We start from the raw sequence: 16,956 nt of genomic DNA on the forward strand, positions 1-16,956 counted from the left end.
GCAGACTCTCAGCTTTCAGGGGCTGTTTGCCTCAGTTGAGTATTGATGAGTAAAAACCCAAATCACAACTTTGGGAAAGGAATCATAGGTACACGTTGAGGGCTTTCTAACTATTTTTTAGGATTCCTCATCGATACAAAGCTGGATTGCAAAGATGGCGTCTTGGTGTTTGAGAAATATAGTCCAACTCACTTCCCCAGTACTGTGAATGGCAATTACAAATCTCCCATTTGCGTTATTCCTTCAGAATTCCTCTGGCATTTTGGACTTTCACAATCTGGTCATCTCCTCCTGCCTTCTCACCTCACCAAACACCACCCCCTGCTCCCACCCCAGCTCTGCTTTTCCTGGCAGAAGTATGTTTTAGAAGCGTGATTTGTACCATCTATTAAAATATCGCAAGGCTCATCCGAGCACGATGATCCCAGGGTGGTTGCTCGCTGGCTGAATCTGGCCCAACAATCTGTTTTGTTTGGCCCGCGCAGCACTTTTTTTTTAAACTGTGAACTAGTTGATGGCATTTTAAAATGAGGTGGGTCGCCTATGTTGTACACCTGAAATCAACGTAACAGTTGTGTCCGCTGTACTTCAGTTAAAAAAGAAAAAAAAGCTGATTCACATTTTTAAAAATATCTCTTGAAAATTTGAAAGCTCTGGATCATTGGATCTCCACTTTTCCATAGCATCGGTTTCCTGGAACTGAATAACAGCAGCCCCTTGAGAGAGCATGTGGGCACTGGGGTTTTGCTGAAGTCCCCACCACTCCCTGTTGTCTCCACCTGGGCCACGTGACTCATCTGCTTACCTGGTCCCTGTAGCCATTTAGTGTGTGACCTGGTTCTGAGCAGCTTTTCATCCAAAGTCTGGTTCCTCTCGTCCATCTCAGAAATAGAACTCCTCTCCACCAACTAAGAGAACACTTCACAACGCTCTGTTACTAGTTGCTACTGTTCCCTTCCATGCACTCCTTCATTCATCCATCCCCGCATCCACTTACCTTGTGTCTATGAACACACGTTGTGTTGCTGATAACTGCGCAAGCCTCCGGAGCTGGACAGCAGGAGGGAAGGCCTGGCCCTTTCTCCTGGCGGGTTCTCAGTCCAGAGAGGGAAAGACTTCTGTGTGTGATGAACTGGCCCAATGGAATGAATTCATTTTGCAGAGGCCCTCTTTTGCCCTGCTGATGATCATTTCAGGTATTTTCTTGTGCTGCTTCTCCAGTTGACCACTCCTGTTCTCTAGCTGGAATCCAGAATTGGGCTGGATACTTTAATAATGTTCTGGCTGGCACTGGCTTCGAGTAAGAAGATTACTTATAAATTCTAAATGCTGAGCTCTATTTTGAGAATCTGCTAGTGTTAAGCAGCTGTAGACACCAGTCTCCCCATAGAGTCCTCTCCACTTTGTGACTTACTAGAAGCCTCTGATCTCTTCCTGTGCCGTGTGTGACTCGCCCCTCCCATCCCCGCACTGTGTCATAGACTGTTTGTGCTTTTTATGGTGAGGTGGGCTCAGTTTGACCCATGGCTTTGGCTTCATCGGTAGCTGCAGAGCCCTTTAAAATTCTCATCCCCTTCTTGCCATGATTCCAAGCCAGCATGTGTGACCAGCAGCTTGAGCAGGTGTAAAGTGTACAAATATTTTAACCCATCTGTCACATCATTAGTGAAAACATGAAGCACCCTGGCCTAGGCCTGCCACCTTCTAAACATCCCCACTGTGGCTTCCCCTGGAGACGTCAGCCATCAAAAACCCACTGCTGGATGGATGTGGCTGCCTCATTCCCTTTGCCTGCCCTGCGCCCCTGTAGCCTGAAGTGTGGCTCGAGGAACGCTAACCCCAAATCATGCTCCCGGAGAAAGGGGTTCCGTGGTCACATAAATTTGGAAATCACTGTGCGCCCCATCCTTTTTTGAAGATGCACAATGCATGTTACGGTGAAGACTGTTGACTTTGTGAAATGGTCCAGTGAAGAACCCTACTGAGTTTTGTTTCCTCCAGGATCATTCGTATCTACTGGTAGTGGGTCCTTTTATCATGAAGTTGCTGTTAAAGGAGGAAAATCTTTTCCAGAATAATAATGTAGTTGACAGTTGTTGAATATTCTTTTTAAAGAACAACTTCTGAATGTTTTCTGTGGGTTGCTTCTTGCAGTCCTCTCAACATCACAGTGAGGTGTGGGCCCTTTGACAGATAAGGCAACCAGGCACAGAGATGCTAAGGAACTTACTTGAAATCACACAGCTCATAATTGGCAGAGTGGGGATGTGAACCGAGTACCAAGCCTGTTCAGGGCACTGTCTCAGTTAGAAGCACAGTTAGAAGCAAGACGAAGTGGGGAAAGAAGCCATGTCCCAGATCCGAGGGTTCATTGTGGACCTCTCCCCATATCAGCCAACTTGATCTATGCAAGTTTGGCTTACAGAGCGTGGATCTGTGATTTCCTTCTGCAATTGTGGCTCAGCTTTATTTCTCCAGGGATGTTTAGAAACATTGAAAAAAGAATGGAACAATATCAGCGGCCTGTGGCTGCAGGGAAACGTGGCTTATTTCATTACTTCTCAGCCAGCTGGGATCTTTGGTTACAAGTGGAGGTTATTTGATTTAGTTTTTACTTTAAGGTGGGTAGTTTTTTGTTTTCCTGTTGCGCTTTAGCATCTTCCTCTTTAGAGTGTCCCCTCACTGGGAATTTTTCCTTTTATAAATTCCACCTCTTAAATGCTGTTCTTTCTCTCTCTTCCTCTGTCTCTCTCTCTCTCTGTAAAAGAAATGTCAAGGTTGACTTCGTTTTCCTTTTTGTTTTTGAAGTTAACATGTCAATCTGACACTAGATCTCTGTCTCCTCAGCGGCCGTGGGGGTAACCAGGCACAAATCGAAGGAGCTGAGCCGCAAACAGAGCCAACAGCTGGAGCTCCTGGAGAGTGAGCTCCGGAAAGAGATACGTGATGGTAGGCTCCAAAATTTTATTTGTGGAAAAACAAGCCTTTTTTTTATCATCTCTCCCCCCCCCCCCCAAATGGAGCTGGCCACAGTAATGAGAACTGTTTGTATAATAGAAGACATCTGAGCGGCGGGGTCTAGGCCTGGCTCTGTGTTTATTCCAGCCCTGCTCTGCAGCCAACCAAGTAATTATCTCTTGTTTCTTCTTTAATGAAAACCAAGGTCATCCTCCATGTTAGACAAAACAGCAGAAGATCTTATCCATTGTTTGTTGAGTTAAAATATTGCTCTTGGGATTCTGTTTTGCAGGCTTTGCTGAGCTGCAGATGGATAAATTGGATGTGGTTGATAGTTTTGGAACTGTTCCCTTCCTTGACTACAAACATTTTGCTCTGAGAACTTTCTTCCCCGAGGTAAAAGAGCATTGATCATATTCCTAAGGTTGAGTCTTGAATAATAACGAAGGTGCTTGTTGCTGTCGTCAAAACAGGTGTTTGCTTCCAAGGTGGCTGTAGATAGTGTGCTTGGTGTGAAATAAGGGCTTACGTCTGAGCAGAGCCGGGAGAAGGGTAATTATTAATTGGATTGATTAGGGTATAAAGCAGTGATGGGTCACTGACAATTATTCTTTGTCCAGTAACAAAAACCTAGGAGGGACAGAAGTTCAGAGTGATGATTTTTGTTTTATTTTACTACCTGTTTAGAGCTGAATTTGTAGTTGGGAAGCAAGCTAGTTCATTTAAAAATCAATAAATTGTGGGCTGGCCAATTTGTTGTGTTTATCTGCATGACTTCCATTGCAGCTATTAGATTATTCACTATGATTTCTCAGTTGGAAATGAAAAGTACTATGGGCCGAGAGGGAGGGAGGGAGACATGTATAGACTTTGAGTTGATAGCACCCATTTTTAGCAATGTTGAGTTCTTAATGGTTCTCTCCAGCAGTTGTTCTTCTGCTGATCAGTCCATATCATCCTCATTTAGCAGAAATAGCTGCACGAAATGATTGATTAACCCATCCTGGGACTCCGAGGAGCAGTCTCCTTTAACCCTTTGGGTTTTCGGTCTCGCTCTCTTCTGACGCCTCCATCTTCTCCCCTACCCACTCAACCTTCCTCCTTTACACTCCCAAGTCTTGAGCAAAGGGCACTCATCTGCTTGTCATCACCTCCACATCCTGATGCCCCCGCTTCACCATGCTGCCCTTTTTTGTCCAGAACTGGTGACCACAGAGGGACCCAACCTCTGGCACATCAACACAGATGATCATATTTCAGTCTAGACTTCTAAGCAAAGCCAGGTCAAAACAGAGCTGGTATCACCTTACCAGAAGCTTCTCAGCTACATTTGGCCAGAAGCCTAGAGTTCAGAAACACAGACACATGCAGTAAGCAATTTCCAGGTTCTCTATAATTCTAGAAGCAGACACCATGATATGTGATGCTGTGTCTGGAGGTTGGGATACCTCCATAAAACACCCGCCATATATATATATATATTTATTTATTTGGTCCAAGCCTTACTGTTGTAAATCAAGAAGGCTATAAATAAGACTTCAGTTTTTTGTGCTTGTACAATATACTTTTTTAAACTTCTCCTCCAAGAGTACCAGGCAGCAAGACTTGTATTTGCCACCTCATCTATCCATTTCTACAGCAGAACACTACCTAGGGAGGGAGGTCAATTCCCTGAATCAGGATGACTATGCAGGACATCATGAGTCTATTTCTCAGCTATCTGAGATCCAGATTAAGAATTTAATAGCAATAAAACAACAGAGATTTCTACCATCAACATGAGGCTTCTGTGGGCTTTTACAGTTAATGATTGCCCTTGAGTGCTGAAGAGAGTAATCTGTGGCCTGAAAAAGAAATTGTCCTATATTCTAAATTCAGTAATCAAGAGCAAAATAAGTGATGAATGCAAAAGACACTATTGCAAGTTGAGTGTTTTGAGGGAAAAAAAAAAATCCCAGGAAAAATGCTGTATTATTTTAGAAGAGAGATATAGTTGACCCTTAAACAACACAGGTTTGAACTGCATGGGTCCACTTATACACGGATTTTTTTTTTCAATAAAACAGTACCGTCCTATAAATGTATGTCCTCTTCCCTATGATTTTATTAATAACATTTTCTTTTCTCCAGCTTACTCTATTGTAAGAATACAGTATATAATACAGAAAACTTATAAATATGTGTTAATTGACATACAAAAGATGTGTTCATTGGTAAGGCTTCTGGTCAGCAGTAGGCAATATATTAGTAGTTAAGTTTTGGGGAAAAGTTAAATGCCAATTTTCGACTGCACAGAGGGTCAGCGTCCCTCACCTCCCCCCCCACCCCCCCGCCGCATTGTTCAAGCCAAACAGACTTAACTCAGGGTTATGAATAATCTTGAACAGCAACTGAGAAAGCCAGGAAAACTGAAGTCAGTAAATGAGAGGAGTGGAAAAACAGGCATAACTATCAGAACCCTAGCAAGACCTAAGTTAAATTCGAATTTATAATGCAAGATATAGAGGACGGAGGAGCATAGTCTGTGATGACAGCACCAGCTGAAATGCTTTCTAGGCTGCAGATCCGTCCTTGTGTCAATTAGGCCCTTTACTGATGGATCAGGAGCCACATCCTCTAGGCCTGGAGGTCGGCTGGTAGACCGAGAACTTGAGCAGTCAACACCTACCGGACAGCAGTAGACAGAACCAGAGGAAATTGTAGGTTCACAGAGGCCAAGATATTCCCAATTCCTGGCTCTGTATCAGTTTTTGGTTCTCCAAAGCCTTCCTTTTCATTGTATTGACTGCACTGTTTTGCTGAAAATAGGAGGAGAAATAAGGGTGAGCAGGGCATCCTATCTCCTAGAAGAGGGAAATTTAAATGAAAGGAGGAAGGAGCTTTAGAAAACAGGGAGCCATGGTGGCATTTCTCTATTTAAGGTCAGGACTCAATCTGTTTAAACTGTCTGTCCATATCAAGTTGGTTCAGCAGAAAAATGTTAGGAACTAGAAAATGCAAACCCAGGGTATGATTTTTCTGCATATTACTAAGGGAGAGTATGACCAAAATAGTTTGAGGTCTTCTGCTTAGGCTAACAGATTTGAAACTATAAAGCAAAAATTCTCTGCAGAAGAAATTTACTTTAACGAGGTATAAAAATAGCCTAAAGTTTCAAATATTACCCCCAAAAAAGAGGAAGAGAAAAACCTGAATGTTCAAGTTTTTATTTTCATTCTGTTGACTCATTTAAAGTGTTACTCATGCTTTTAAAATTTAATCCTTTAATTCCAAGAAGACTTATGATACATTAAAAAGGGAAACTCGAATTGAAAAGTCTATATCCAGGAGCAACATAGCATAGCACATAAAAATAATTGTAGAAGCCAGCAGGACAATAACTTTGTGATCTAGTTTGCCATAAATTAGTGATAAAAGCAATAAACATAGCTGAGATAGAACTTACTGTGCACGTGTGCATTTTCTTTTCACACCAAGCTTAGGAGATGGGAGTCGGTGGTGTCCTCATTTTGTGGATGAGCAGTGTCAGGCACAGAGAGGTTACGTAACTTGCCCAAAGCCATGTGACCAGTAGGTGCTAAAACCAAGAGTGAAACCCAAGTAATTTGGCTCCGGATTTCTAACTTTTAACCAACCAGCTCACCCCATCTCCATAACATTGTCTCTTGAGACAGTGGATACTACTAAGCTAAGGCTTGTAAAAACTAATGGACACAACTCAGTATTTATCCCGAGAGGGCAAACTGCTTAAGGAGGGGTCTGCACATTCGCATAATCTTCTTTACCACTTCTTTCACTTTTGAGTCTGTTCTTTGAAAGTGTGAGATGCCTTCCTCTACTAAAAATGGGACTGATGCAATGATAATGATTCTTCTTAGAGGCTTTCAGAATTCACCGGTGCTTCTTGAGAGCTGAATAATTATTTATTATGTATTAGAGGATATAAAATGAACATAAGCCCAGGGGCCCTTCAGATTAGCAAACAGTGTCTCTACTTTATTAAAACGGACTTGGGTATTGTAACAAAAATACACTATTCATTTCCTTTGGATGTTATGAATAATAAAAGTGTCTCCTTCCTCTCAGTCAGGTGGCTTCACACACATCTTCACTGAAGATATGCATGTAAGTCTATAAGTTTTCATTTTTAGCCCATGACTGCCTGACTTTCATAGTGTCCTCATTGTCATCATCATCTCCATTATTGAATTTTTGTGAGTTTTTTTGGAATCATGGATTCAGTATTAAATCATTGTCTTGGAAAACCCATTGTGGATCTACCTCCTAACTTTAAGTTTCTAATATTATATCATATCATATCATATTCATTTTTTTTTCCAGAACAGAGATGCCACTGACAAGAATGAAAGTCTCACAGCTTTGGATGCCCTGATTTGTAATAAAAGTTTCCTTGTTACTGTCATCCACACCCTTGAGAAGCAGAAGAACTTTTCAGTGAAGGACAGGTATTAGTCAATTTATTTACATTTTGAAAGTCTTTAAATAGAGAAAATAAAAACGTGAGCTCCTTATTTCCAAACTGCAACCTGAACCTGGTATCCACATCCCTTGAAAACGTGGATTTATCCAAAGGCCGTCTGGTCGGGGTCATGAGGCCACGATAGCCCTACTTCGGATCACATGACCCCAACACATATTCTGTTTTGAAGACACACACATACACTCCTCCCCCACAAAAAAAGCCCTGAAAAACCCCAACACCAAGAAAAAACATGAGTCCTGAATCAAAAAAGCAGAAGTGCTATTTTCTATCTTTAAAACACCTAAAAATTTGGGAAAGACATTCACTTCTTGTTTACCACTCTAGTTTAAAGTCTAAGAGCTGAAAACACATAAAATGTCCTGGGGTGAACACTGGTGCATGGTTTTTATGAATTGAGGACAAAGGTAGTTGACCTAAGACATTAAAAAAACATACATGCCCACAGGACAGCACCCCACTGCCCCTCAGTTTCCGTGGAAACTCCCATCAGCATCAACTTAGCCATGGCTGATAGTTAACCTCATTAACCGAGGCTCTTTTTTTATGTGCTTCTTTGTCATCTGTATATCTTCTTTTTTTTCTCTCTCTCAGTTTTATTGAGATGGAATTGGCGTATAGCACTGTAGAAGTTTAAGGTGTATGGCATAATGATCTTCCTTACACCTAGTGCAAAATGATGACCATAATGAGTTTAGTTAGCATCCATCATCTCATACAGCTACAAAAAGAAAAAGGAAAAAAATGAACTTTTAAGATTTACTCTCTTGGAACTTTCAAATTATGCAGCAGTGTTAACTGTAGTCACCATGTTATACATTATATCCCTAGCATTTACTTCTCTTTTAATTGGAAGTTTTTGTATTTTGTCCACCTTCCTCCAACTCCCCCTCCATTCTCCACCTTTGGTAACCACAGATCTGATCTCTTTTTCCATGAGTTTGGTTCTTTTTCTTTTTTTTTTTTTTTTTTTTAGATTCCACATATAAGTAAGATCATACAGTATTTGTCTTTCTCTGACTTAATTTAACATAATGCCCGCAAGATCCATCCATGTTGTCACAAATGGCAAGATTTCATTCTCTTGTGTGGCTGAACAGTATTCTGGTGTGTGTGTGTGTGTGTGTGTGAACACACATATACCACATTTTCTTTATCTGGCCATCTGCTAATGGACAGTTGGGTTGTTTTGATGTCTTGACTATTGTAACCAAGGCTCTATTTTTACATAGGTGTCTGTTTGCCTCCTTCTTGACCATTGCACTGCAAACCAAGCTGGTCTACCTGACCAGCATCCTGGAGGTGCTGACCAGGGACTTGATGGAACAGTCCAGTAACATGCAGCCTAAACTCATGCTAAGACGCACGGAGTCTGTGGTAGAAAAACTCCTCACAAACTGGATGTCCGTCTGCCTCTCTGGTTTTCTGCGGGTAAGTGTCACCTCCCTTGGTAGTGTCAGAGGTAAGACAATAGGTGGTTATTTTTAGCAGATGCTGATGTCTTTGCCAGGATAAGTCCTGAGCACTCCATGGTGTCAGCATTTAACCTCTTTTAGACATGGTCCTTCCTAGGAGCACATGGAGGGGAAAATAAAATTGTTTTTGCTGTAACTGGCCTATGCAAATGCAGTTCATTTAGACTTTTTTCTGTTTTAAACAATTTTATTGCGGTAAGAACAATTAACATGAAACCTCCCCTCTTACCAGATTTTTAAAGGGTGCAAAACGGCGTTGTTATCTGTAGGCACAATGTTGTACAACAGATTTCTAGAACTTATTTATCTTGTATAACTGAAATTTTATACCATTGACTTTTGAGCCCACCTTGACATCATTAATTGACAACCAGAGCCCAGGAAATGTGCTGAGTGGAAGGGGTATTTCAGATATTGAAGAGAACGCAATGCTTGCAGGGTCTCTGAAGCATCTTGGAAATACCCATTTACCTACTAATACTGGAAGCTAATTAAACTCAGTTCTAACTAGTCATTCCACATTATTCCATTTGTTTAGCAAGTCCCCAAAGAGCCACCCATCCTTCGAGTTTCCTTTGTTGGGGTTATTGCATGAATGTGGTTGTAGTCTGATTGAATCTTAAAATTATTTTTGAATGCCAACTTGGCATGGATCCAGCGGGTAAGGAAGTGGGTCTTGGAGCCCACTGCCTGGTCTGCATCTGGACCCCGTCACTCACTAGAGGAGGCTTCCGCACCTATCTGAGCCTTGGGTTTATAACCTGGAGCACTGGAAGAAGACTATCTTAGGGCCGCTCTGAAGCCTAGAGGAGAAAATGGATGCAGTGGCTTAGCACCAAGTAAGCACTCCATAAATGTTGACCGGTACTGTTCTAAAATATTAATAGGAGGGGGCGCCTGGGTGGCTCAGTTGGTTAAGCGACTGCCTTCGGCTCAGGTCATGATCCTGGAGTCCCGGGATCGAGTCCCGCATTGGGCTCCCTGCTCGGCAAGGAGTCTGCTTCTCCCTCTGACCCTCCTCCCTCTCATGCTCTCTGTCTCTCATTCTCTCTCTCTCAAATAAATAAATAAAATCTTTAAAAAAAAAAATAAATAAAATAAAATAAAATATTAATAGGAGAAGAAGAGTGTTCTGTTGAACCCGATCTTCGTTCAGCCCCTCTGAGGCCCCGGTACGGAAGGTTCTTATCCTTCTTTAATTTCACCAGCCATCCAGATTCCAGCAAAACTGCATAATTGTGTATTTGTAGCTAGTTCCAAAATCTAATTAAACTTTGAATAAGATACACTGCTATGCCACAGGTTTTAACAGTGCTACTTAAGTTTAGATCCAAAAGCAGCACTTTAAATAGACTGTGCTTAGTTTAATGTTTAATGCAATCTTACAAGTAGATGCACAACATTTTTTTTTTTTTTTTACCAACGCCTTCCTCTCCCAAGGCACTACCCATTTATTAAGATTAATGAAATCTGCCTTATTTTCTGTTTACTTGGTATAAATCATCATACGCTTTGGGGAGGTGTTGAGCAGTTATTTCTGGGGTGAATATTTTCGCTTCCCACCATCCTTGCTTCAGCCACAACCGCATCTAAACAGGCGGCAGGACCCACACCCAGTTCTGGGTCTTAGTCTTAGAAGTCAGATTCCTGCCCTACCAATGCCACTGAATCAGAAGCCCGGGGGGTGGGGCCCGAAAATGCACGTTTGCCAAGCTCCTCCGGGTAATTGTATGTGCCTTACATTTGAGAATCCTGGGGTAGTAGAAAGAGCACTGGACTAGGAGTGTTGGTTAGAAGCAGCAGGTTCAGGCTCTAAAGTCATCTCAGCCCCAGTTAGCTGTGTGTCTCTGGCCCTTTTCCTCTGGGCAACTGTTATCTACTCATGGAGTGAAGGGCCTAGTCACCGGTTTTAAATTTCTTCCCAGCTCTTTCTTGGGGGATCTTGTGGTTGGAGATTTGCCCTTGCTGCCCTTGAGCCTTAAATGGGTGAGATGTTCCAAAAATCTGGGCCCTAAGCCCAGACGGCTCCCTCAAGCAGAGAATTCTGGGTCAAGCTTTTGCAGTGCTGATTCAAGAGTATCTTGAGCACTTGAGATGGTGAGGGGTGGCACGCTTACCAGGAGGAAGTGACTGTGAGCCGGCCAGAGATGCTTTCAGTTTCTGTGGAAAAATTCCCTCTGGTGCAGGGGGTCTGACTTCCCACACCGGGTGCCCAAGGAGATGTGGGACTCGGACAGCCTTGGTCCTCCTGCCCTGTCCCACAGACATTTGCCTAGATGCCACTAGCTCTGTGACCCCCAGGTAACCTCCTCCTCAGGGCTTCCAGGGCTCTGTGAGTGAAGTAATAATACCAGCTGCCTTTACTGAGCGTGCCAGATATTATGTGAAGAGTTTTGCTTACTTTTTCTCACTGAATCCTCTCATTTGATCCTGTGAGGTAAGGATCGTTATGACCATTTTGCACTGGGGGGATTGGGAGCACGCAGAATGGATGTGCCTTCTGCCAGATCCCACAGCGGGCATGGGATGGCACCAGGGTTTGAGAGCTTCTAGCTACTACCTCCCCAGTGAGGCAGGCACGTTCTTATGGGCTTAGGGAGGATTTAGGGATGGATCGAGATCACAGGCATGAAAGCCTGTGGCTGAGCCAGGGCCAGAGTCTGGTCTCACACAGGAAAGGAAGGTGAAGGGGCCGAGCTTAGTTTCCATCCCAGGAGAGGGAGGGTAGGCGTGGTCCGGTCAGGTGCACTTGGCCACAGCCAGCCACCCGAGGAGCTGAGTGTTCCCTGCTCTGTAAGACACCTAAGCCCCCAGCAGGTATGACTGAGGACTCGTGTTCCATAGTGACAGAGAAACTTCATGGTTTTCGAAGCTGGCCCCATATCAGAATCCCCTGGGAAGGTGTTCAAACCACAGATGCCCAGGCCTCGGTTCCAGACATTCCGGGTCTGTGGGTCTAATGGAGGGCCCAGGCATCTGAATTTTTTATGGGAGCCCCAGGGAATTCTGGTAATGATCATCCAGGGTTAGAACCATGGGTGCGGGTAACAGTATAAGACAAAATATCACTTCTCTCAGTCTGGCTGCGCTCTGGAGAATTCTGGGGAATTCCTGAGTACAGAGCCAGTGAGTCTGTACTGCCCGTCCACACAGCCCAGCAGAGCCCACCTGGCCCCCAACTGCACCCTCCGTGGCCCATCCAGCCCACAGGGCTCATGAGGACACTCACCCCTGTCTCTGATGTGTGCTGGAGGGAAAAGGAGAAGTAGAAGTTCTGGGTTTGTAGTTGGGACATTACCCCAGGGGGCAGAGGGAAAGAGAAGAGAGCAGTGTGGTTGTGAACCACTAAATAAAGGAAGTTTCCCATAAGAATTAAAATGTCAGGTGCTAGTCCCAACGCTCTCCCCACCTGGGAAATTTTCGAACATTCCACCTCTGTCCTACACTAAGGAAGAGACTCAAGGATATGTCAGCAGGGAAGAGAAAAGTGGTGACTATCCCACGCCAGCTGTGGGATCTGGGGAAAATCACAGCTATTCCATGTGCCCCAGCTCCCCCCCTGTGCAAAATGGTCATAACGATACTTACCTCACAGGATTAAATGAGAGGATTCAATGAGAAAAGGTAATGGGAAAAGTGATGGGAAGCCAGTGGAGAGTGGGGTGGCAGAAGGGGGCCGAAGGGAGCCCTGGGACTGGGGAGGGCACATGTTCCTGCAGGGAGGGGATGGGACAGGCGGTGGGGAGGGGGGATGCCAGGAGTCTTAGATGAGGTCTCCATTTACTTGGTCAGGGCAGAGCAAGGGAGAGAGCTAACGGAACCTTCCTTCGCAAGCTAGGCCGTGAAGCTTGGCTGGAAACGGTGCTTCCAGCCTCAGTCGCTTGGCTGGCTTCTTCATCACGAAGGGTTTGATGAAGCTCTCCCTAGCTCTCCCTCTTCCACATATTTGGTTAATGTCCGTTGATTGTAGACACTGATTACCTGGCGAGTGTGCTGCTGCCGACCCAGGGCTGCATGCTCTGGGCGGTTTCCGTGGCAGCAGAACACCCAAGCCTCCCCCGTGAGCTGCTCAGAGTCCACGCAAGTGCAGTGTGGCTACAGGTTTGAGGCATCTCACGAACCATGAGCGGGTGAGCCCCGGTCGAGGAGTAAGTGCCCATGGCAGAAGTGTGGAGACAGACACCATCGGGATGGGCCGAATCCTGGGGACAAGCCTTTGAGCAATGGACTTGGCTCTGGTCCAGGGAAGGGAGTTCAAGTGCATCAGTGGCCACGTACCAGCCAAGGTGCACAGACGAGGTGCCCAGGGGTGTCTGTGCATGCCCAGCTCTGCAAACTACAGCGAGCTGGCCGGGACGGCTGCAGGTTGTGATCACTAAAGCCCACTTCCTTCATTAGAAGCTCTTAACACCAAAAAGCATCCTCCTTGGCAAGTGTACAAAATGTTCTGACATTTATTCTGGTTACCAAGGCTAATTGTTGTGTATTTTTTTAAATGCCATTTATTTTTGGTTTGCTCAAAAAGGCAATTAAAGAGGAATATAAACGAAGGTTAAACCTCCACATCTACTCTAGGCATTAGCCAGCTGATGAGCATCAGTCTGCCATATAGAAGCTGAAACATAAAAGAACCATCCGCTGAGGATTTCATGTTGCTGTTGACTGTAAATGCTGGGAGTCTGTGCGCGGGCACGGGCGTGCGTGCATGTGTGCGCGGGCGCGCGCCCGCGCGGGTGGTGGGGAGAGGCCGCGTCTCCTGAGTTTTGCGCCCAATCCTGAGCGGAGCAGTGTGTATTTTCTTGGGAGTCTCATGTTGATTGTTAGAAAACATTGCCTCCTGCCTCCTGTCGCACTGCCATAAACTGAAACTTTAACTCTTTGGAAAGTACAGTGGCTTGCGCAGACAGCTGACTTTCACTTTTGTGTCTCTTCCAAGGAGACTGTTGGAGAGCCGTTCTATTTGCTGGTGACGACTTTGAACCAGAAAATAAACAAGGGTCCCGTGGATGTAATCACTTGCAAAGCCCTGTACACCCTGAACGAAGACTGGCTGCTGTGGCAGGTTCCAGAGTTCAGTACTGTGGTATGTTCGCGACGAAGCCTCCCCCAGCCCCGGAAAGAAGCCTGGCTGGGAGCTCGGTGGCGGGGTGGGGGCAGGGGGGTCACTTAAAACAAAGCGATATCATTCCTACTGCGGGAGGCCTCAGACGATGAGTTAATTAAAAACAGTAGTTGATAAAATATTAACACGTGTTCACATAATAGATTTTAATTACTTGGTTGGGGGGAGAGAATTGTAATGATGCCTGGGGTACTCATCAATTTCCAAAGATTTTAATATCAGGATAGCTTATAGCTTTTCAGCATCATCAAAGGAAATGCAAAGCACTCCCTATTCAGCACTTATAATTGCAATCAGAATTTCTCAAACGGCTCTGCTCTGGAAGACAATGTGTGAAGATATATTTCAACCAAATTGAGGCTGTCTTATTTTAGAACGATAACACAAGACAAATTCCACTGTGTTCCCCGTGCAATATGACACCCTTACTTTATTTTCATGGATTAGTTACAAATGTTTGGTGTCATGCACTTAATGTTCTGTGATCTCATAGATATTTTTAGAGGAATGCTGTAAATCACTACAGGAAGATGATTGCCTGGCTGCCGGAGGGTTTCACCCATTCGAGAACTTCTTTTCACCCATCCCCATCCCACCCCCACCCCCTTCCCTTCCTAAAGGAAGAGAGAGCAATTTCTTACACATTCACGAATTGTAGAGAGAGGGCCAAGCATGACAAGTATCTCCAAAATTACTTAGGCATTTTCTGTGCTTTTCCGTTCATAGAGACTGGGGAAAGCGATCGCTGTCATTTGGTTTGATCCTTAGCCTTATGGAGACTCGGGGCTTCTTCACAATCTTGTTAGTGGAGGAGGAGGGAAAAAAGACAGTGGGGTTTTGGGATTACTCAGTAAGGGGGCTGAGTCTCCTGTGGCTTAGCTCTGGATGGCGAGACCTGTGGTATCATCCTAGAAGAATTCATTCCCTAATTGGAGAAGGCACCATGTCGCTGTGGGCTGTGTTAGGGTTATATGCTCTGGTGGGAGAATAGTCCACAGCAGCTGTTTCCAGTTCTAGGTCACTGCCAGATGTAGTTTACCCTCCGCTGAAGACGATACCCTGCTCAGCCGCCATCCACAAGCCAGGAGCCTGAGTAGAAAGTTAACATTTCTTATGTTCTGATTTCTGTGTATATAACTGTCTGTGGCCGAGAGGTGGTGAGGAGCAGTGGTTCTCAAACTAGCATGCAGCAGTGAAGAGCACAGACTCTGGCCGGGCACGCTTGCAATCCACCCCTGCCCATCTGTGTGACATGGGGCAAGTTTCCAAACCTCCCTGTGCTTCAGGCTCCTCGCCTGTAAAATGGGGAGGATGATCACTGTGCGGGTTTCATGGCGGCATCCCAGCGGTTAAGAGCATTGACTGCTGGGCGCCTGGGTGGCTCAGTCGTTAAACGTCTGCCTTCGGCTCAGGTCATGATCCCAGGGGTCTGGGATTGAGCCCCACATCGGGCTCCCTGCTCAGTGGAGAGTCTGCTTCTCCCTCTCCCTCTGCCGGTCCTCGTTTCGGCTCAGGTCATGATCTCAGGGTTGTGGGATCGAGCCCTGCATCGGGCTCCATGCTGGGCATGGAACCTGCTTGGGATTTTCTCTCTCTCTCTCTCTCTGCCTCTGCCCCTCCCCCTGCTCTCATGCACGCACATGCTGTCTCTCGCTCTCTTTTTCTCTCTCTCAAAGAAATAAATCTTTAAAAAAGGAAAAAGAAATGCACATCCAGACAGACCAATGCCTGGGTCTTCCGTTGGGACTGATGAAATCAGAACTGCTGGGGACGAAGGCCAGGCATAGACAGACGTTTCTTAAACACCCCAGGTACTACCGAGGACGTACAGCGTGCGTGGAGAGGGCCCCTGGGTATCTTGGAGAATGAAAGACAAACTTTGCATCAGGGCTTGTTGATACCTTTCCCTACGATTGTTGGAGGACAAATGCAGGGTCTTGGTCCCACCCCAAAGATGTGTATGCTTTTACTTTGAAACATTTTGGAAGCCCCACAGATTCCCAAGGAGAGACATTTGCGAGTGTCTGTAGGTTGGGGGAATCACGTTCATGAAAATGTGAACCCCGACAGGAAGGAGAGGAAAGGAGAGGACCAGACTGGGAGTGGGGCAAGAAGTCGAATGCCTGAAGCAACTTTTGAGGTTTGAGTCCTTTTTAATGCTTTACATGGCAACACTTTTTCCGCCTTTCATTTTGAAACATTATTTCACAGTCAATTAAGACCATGTGTTTCAGATTTGTTAACTCTCAACTGTCATCAAAATGTTTTGATGTTGAAGGAATTCATGTTGACTCTTGGAGTCTTTTTTCCTTTATAGCCCCTGGGGAAAAGGCTAATGGGAAATTATGATTTTAGAAATCCAGATAAATCTTGCTTTTCAAATGCAGATTTGCCAGTAGACAGAGACTAGAAGAGGGGTGGGCCACTGGTTTCTAGGGGCCTTGCTTTAAAAATGATTTTTAATGCCTTTTATTGTACCTGTCCCAACCTGTTTCATGGTAGATGGTTATATTAGAAGCTCCAGAGGAGGCACATGATCTGGGCCATGCTTGTGTGACAAAATGTTAGCAGAAGGTCAATATAAAAAATTTAAGGTTTTTCATTTCCTTTCAGGCAAGTTCCCCCAGTCTTAACCATCATATTACAATTTGCTTCCTTCCTCCCCCTTCCCTCTCCCCCTCTCTCCCTCCTCCCCCTCTCTCCTCCCCCTTTCCTCTCCCTCCTCCTTTCCTCTCTCTCTTCCTTTCCTCTCCCTCCTCCCCTTCCCCTCCCCCTACCCTCCCCTTCTCCTCCCTCCTCCCCTCCCCTCCCCTTCTCCTCCCTCCTCTCCTCCCCCTACCCTCCCCTTCTCCTCCCTCCTCTCCTCCCCTCCCCTTCTTCTCCCTCCTCCCCTCCCCCTC

The 16,956-nt window shown here is 45.2% G+C and overlaps 1 protein-coding gene across 1 annotated transcript in view; it reads left to right on the top strand.

Moving 5' to 3' along the window:
* The window catches only part of PLXNC1 (plexin C1), a 152,375-nt gene that overhangs the window by 99,055 nt on the left and 36,364 nt on the right, over positions 1 to 16,956 (top strand). The window contains exons 16-21 of the mRNA XM_032416709.1: positions 2,848 to 2,949; positions 3,251 to 3,354; positions 7,045 to 7,083; positions 7,300 to 7,424; positions 8,692 to 8,890; positions 13,871 to 14,017. Of these exons, the coding sequence (XP_032272600.1) occupies positions 2,848 to 2,949; positions 3,251 to 3,354; positions 7,045 to 7,083; positions 7,300 to 7,424; positions 8,692 to 8,890; positions 13,871 to 14,017 (716 nt within the window). The remainder of the gene's footprint in view (positions 1 to 2,847; positions 2,950 to 3,250; positions 3,355 to 7,044; positions 7,084 to 7,299; positions 7,425 to 8,691; positions 8,891 to 13,870; positions 14,018 to 16,956) is intronic.

Source organism: Phoca vitulina, unplaced genomic scaffold, assembly GCF_004348235.1.
Source record: "Phoca vitulina isolate PV1807 unplaced genomic scaffold, GSC_HSeal_1.0 scaffold19, whole genome shotgun sequence".
In the NCBI taxonomy this organism is placed as follows: Eukaryota; Metazoa; Chordata; class Mammalia; order Carnivora; family Phocidae; genus Phoca; species Phoca vitulina.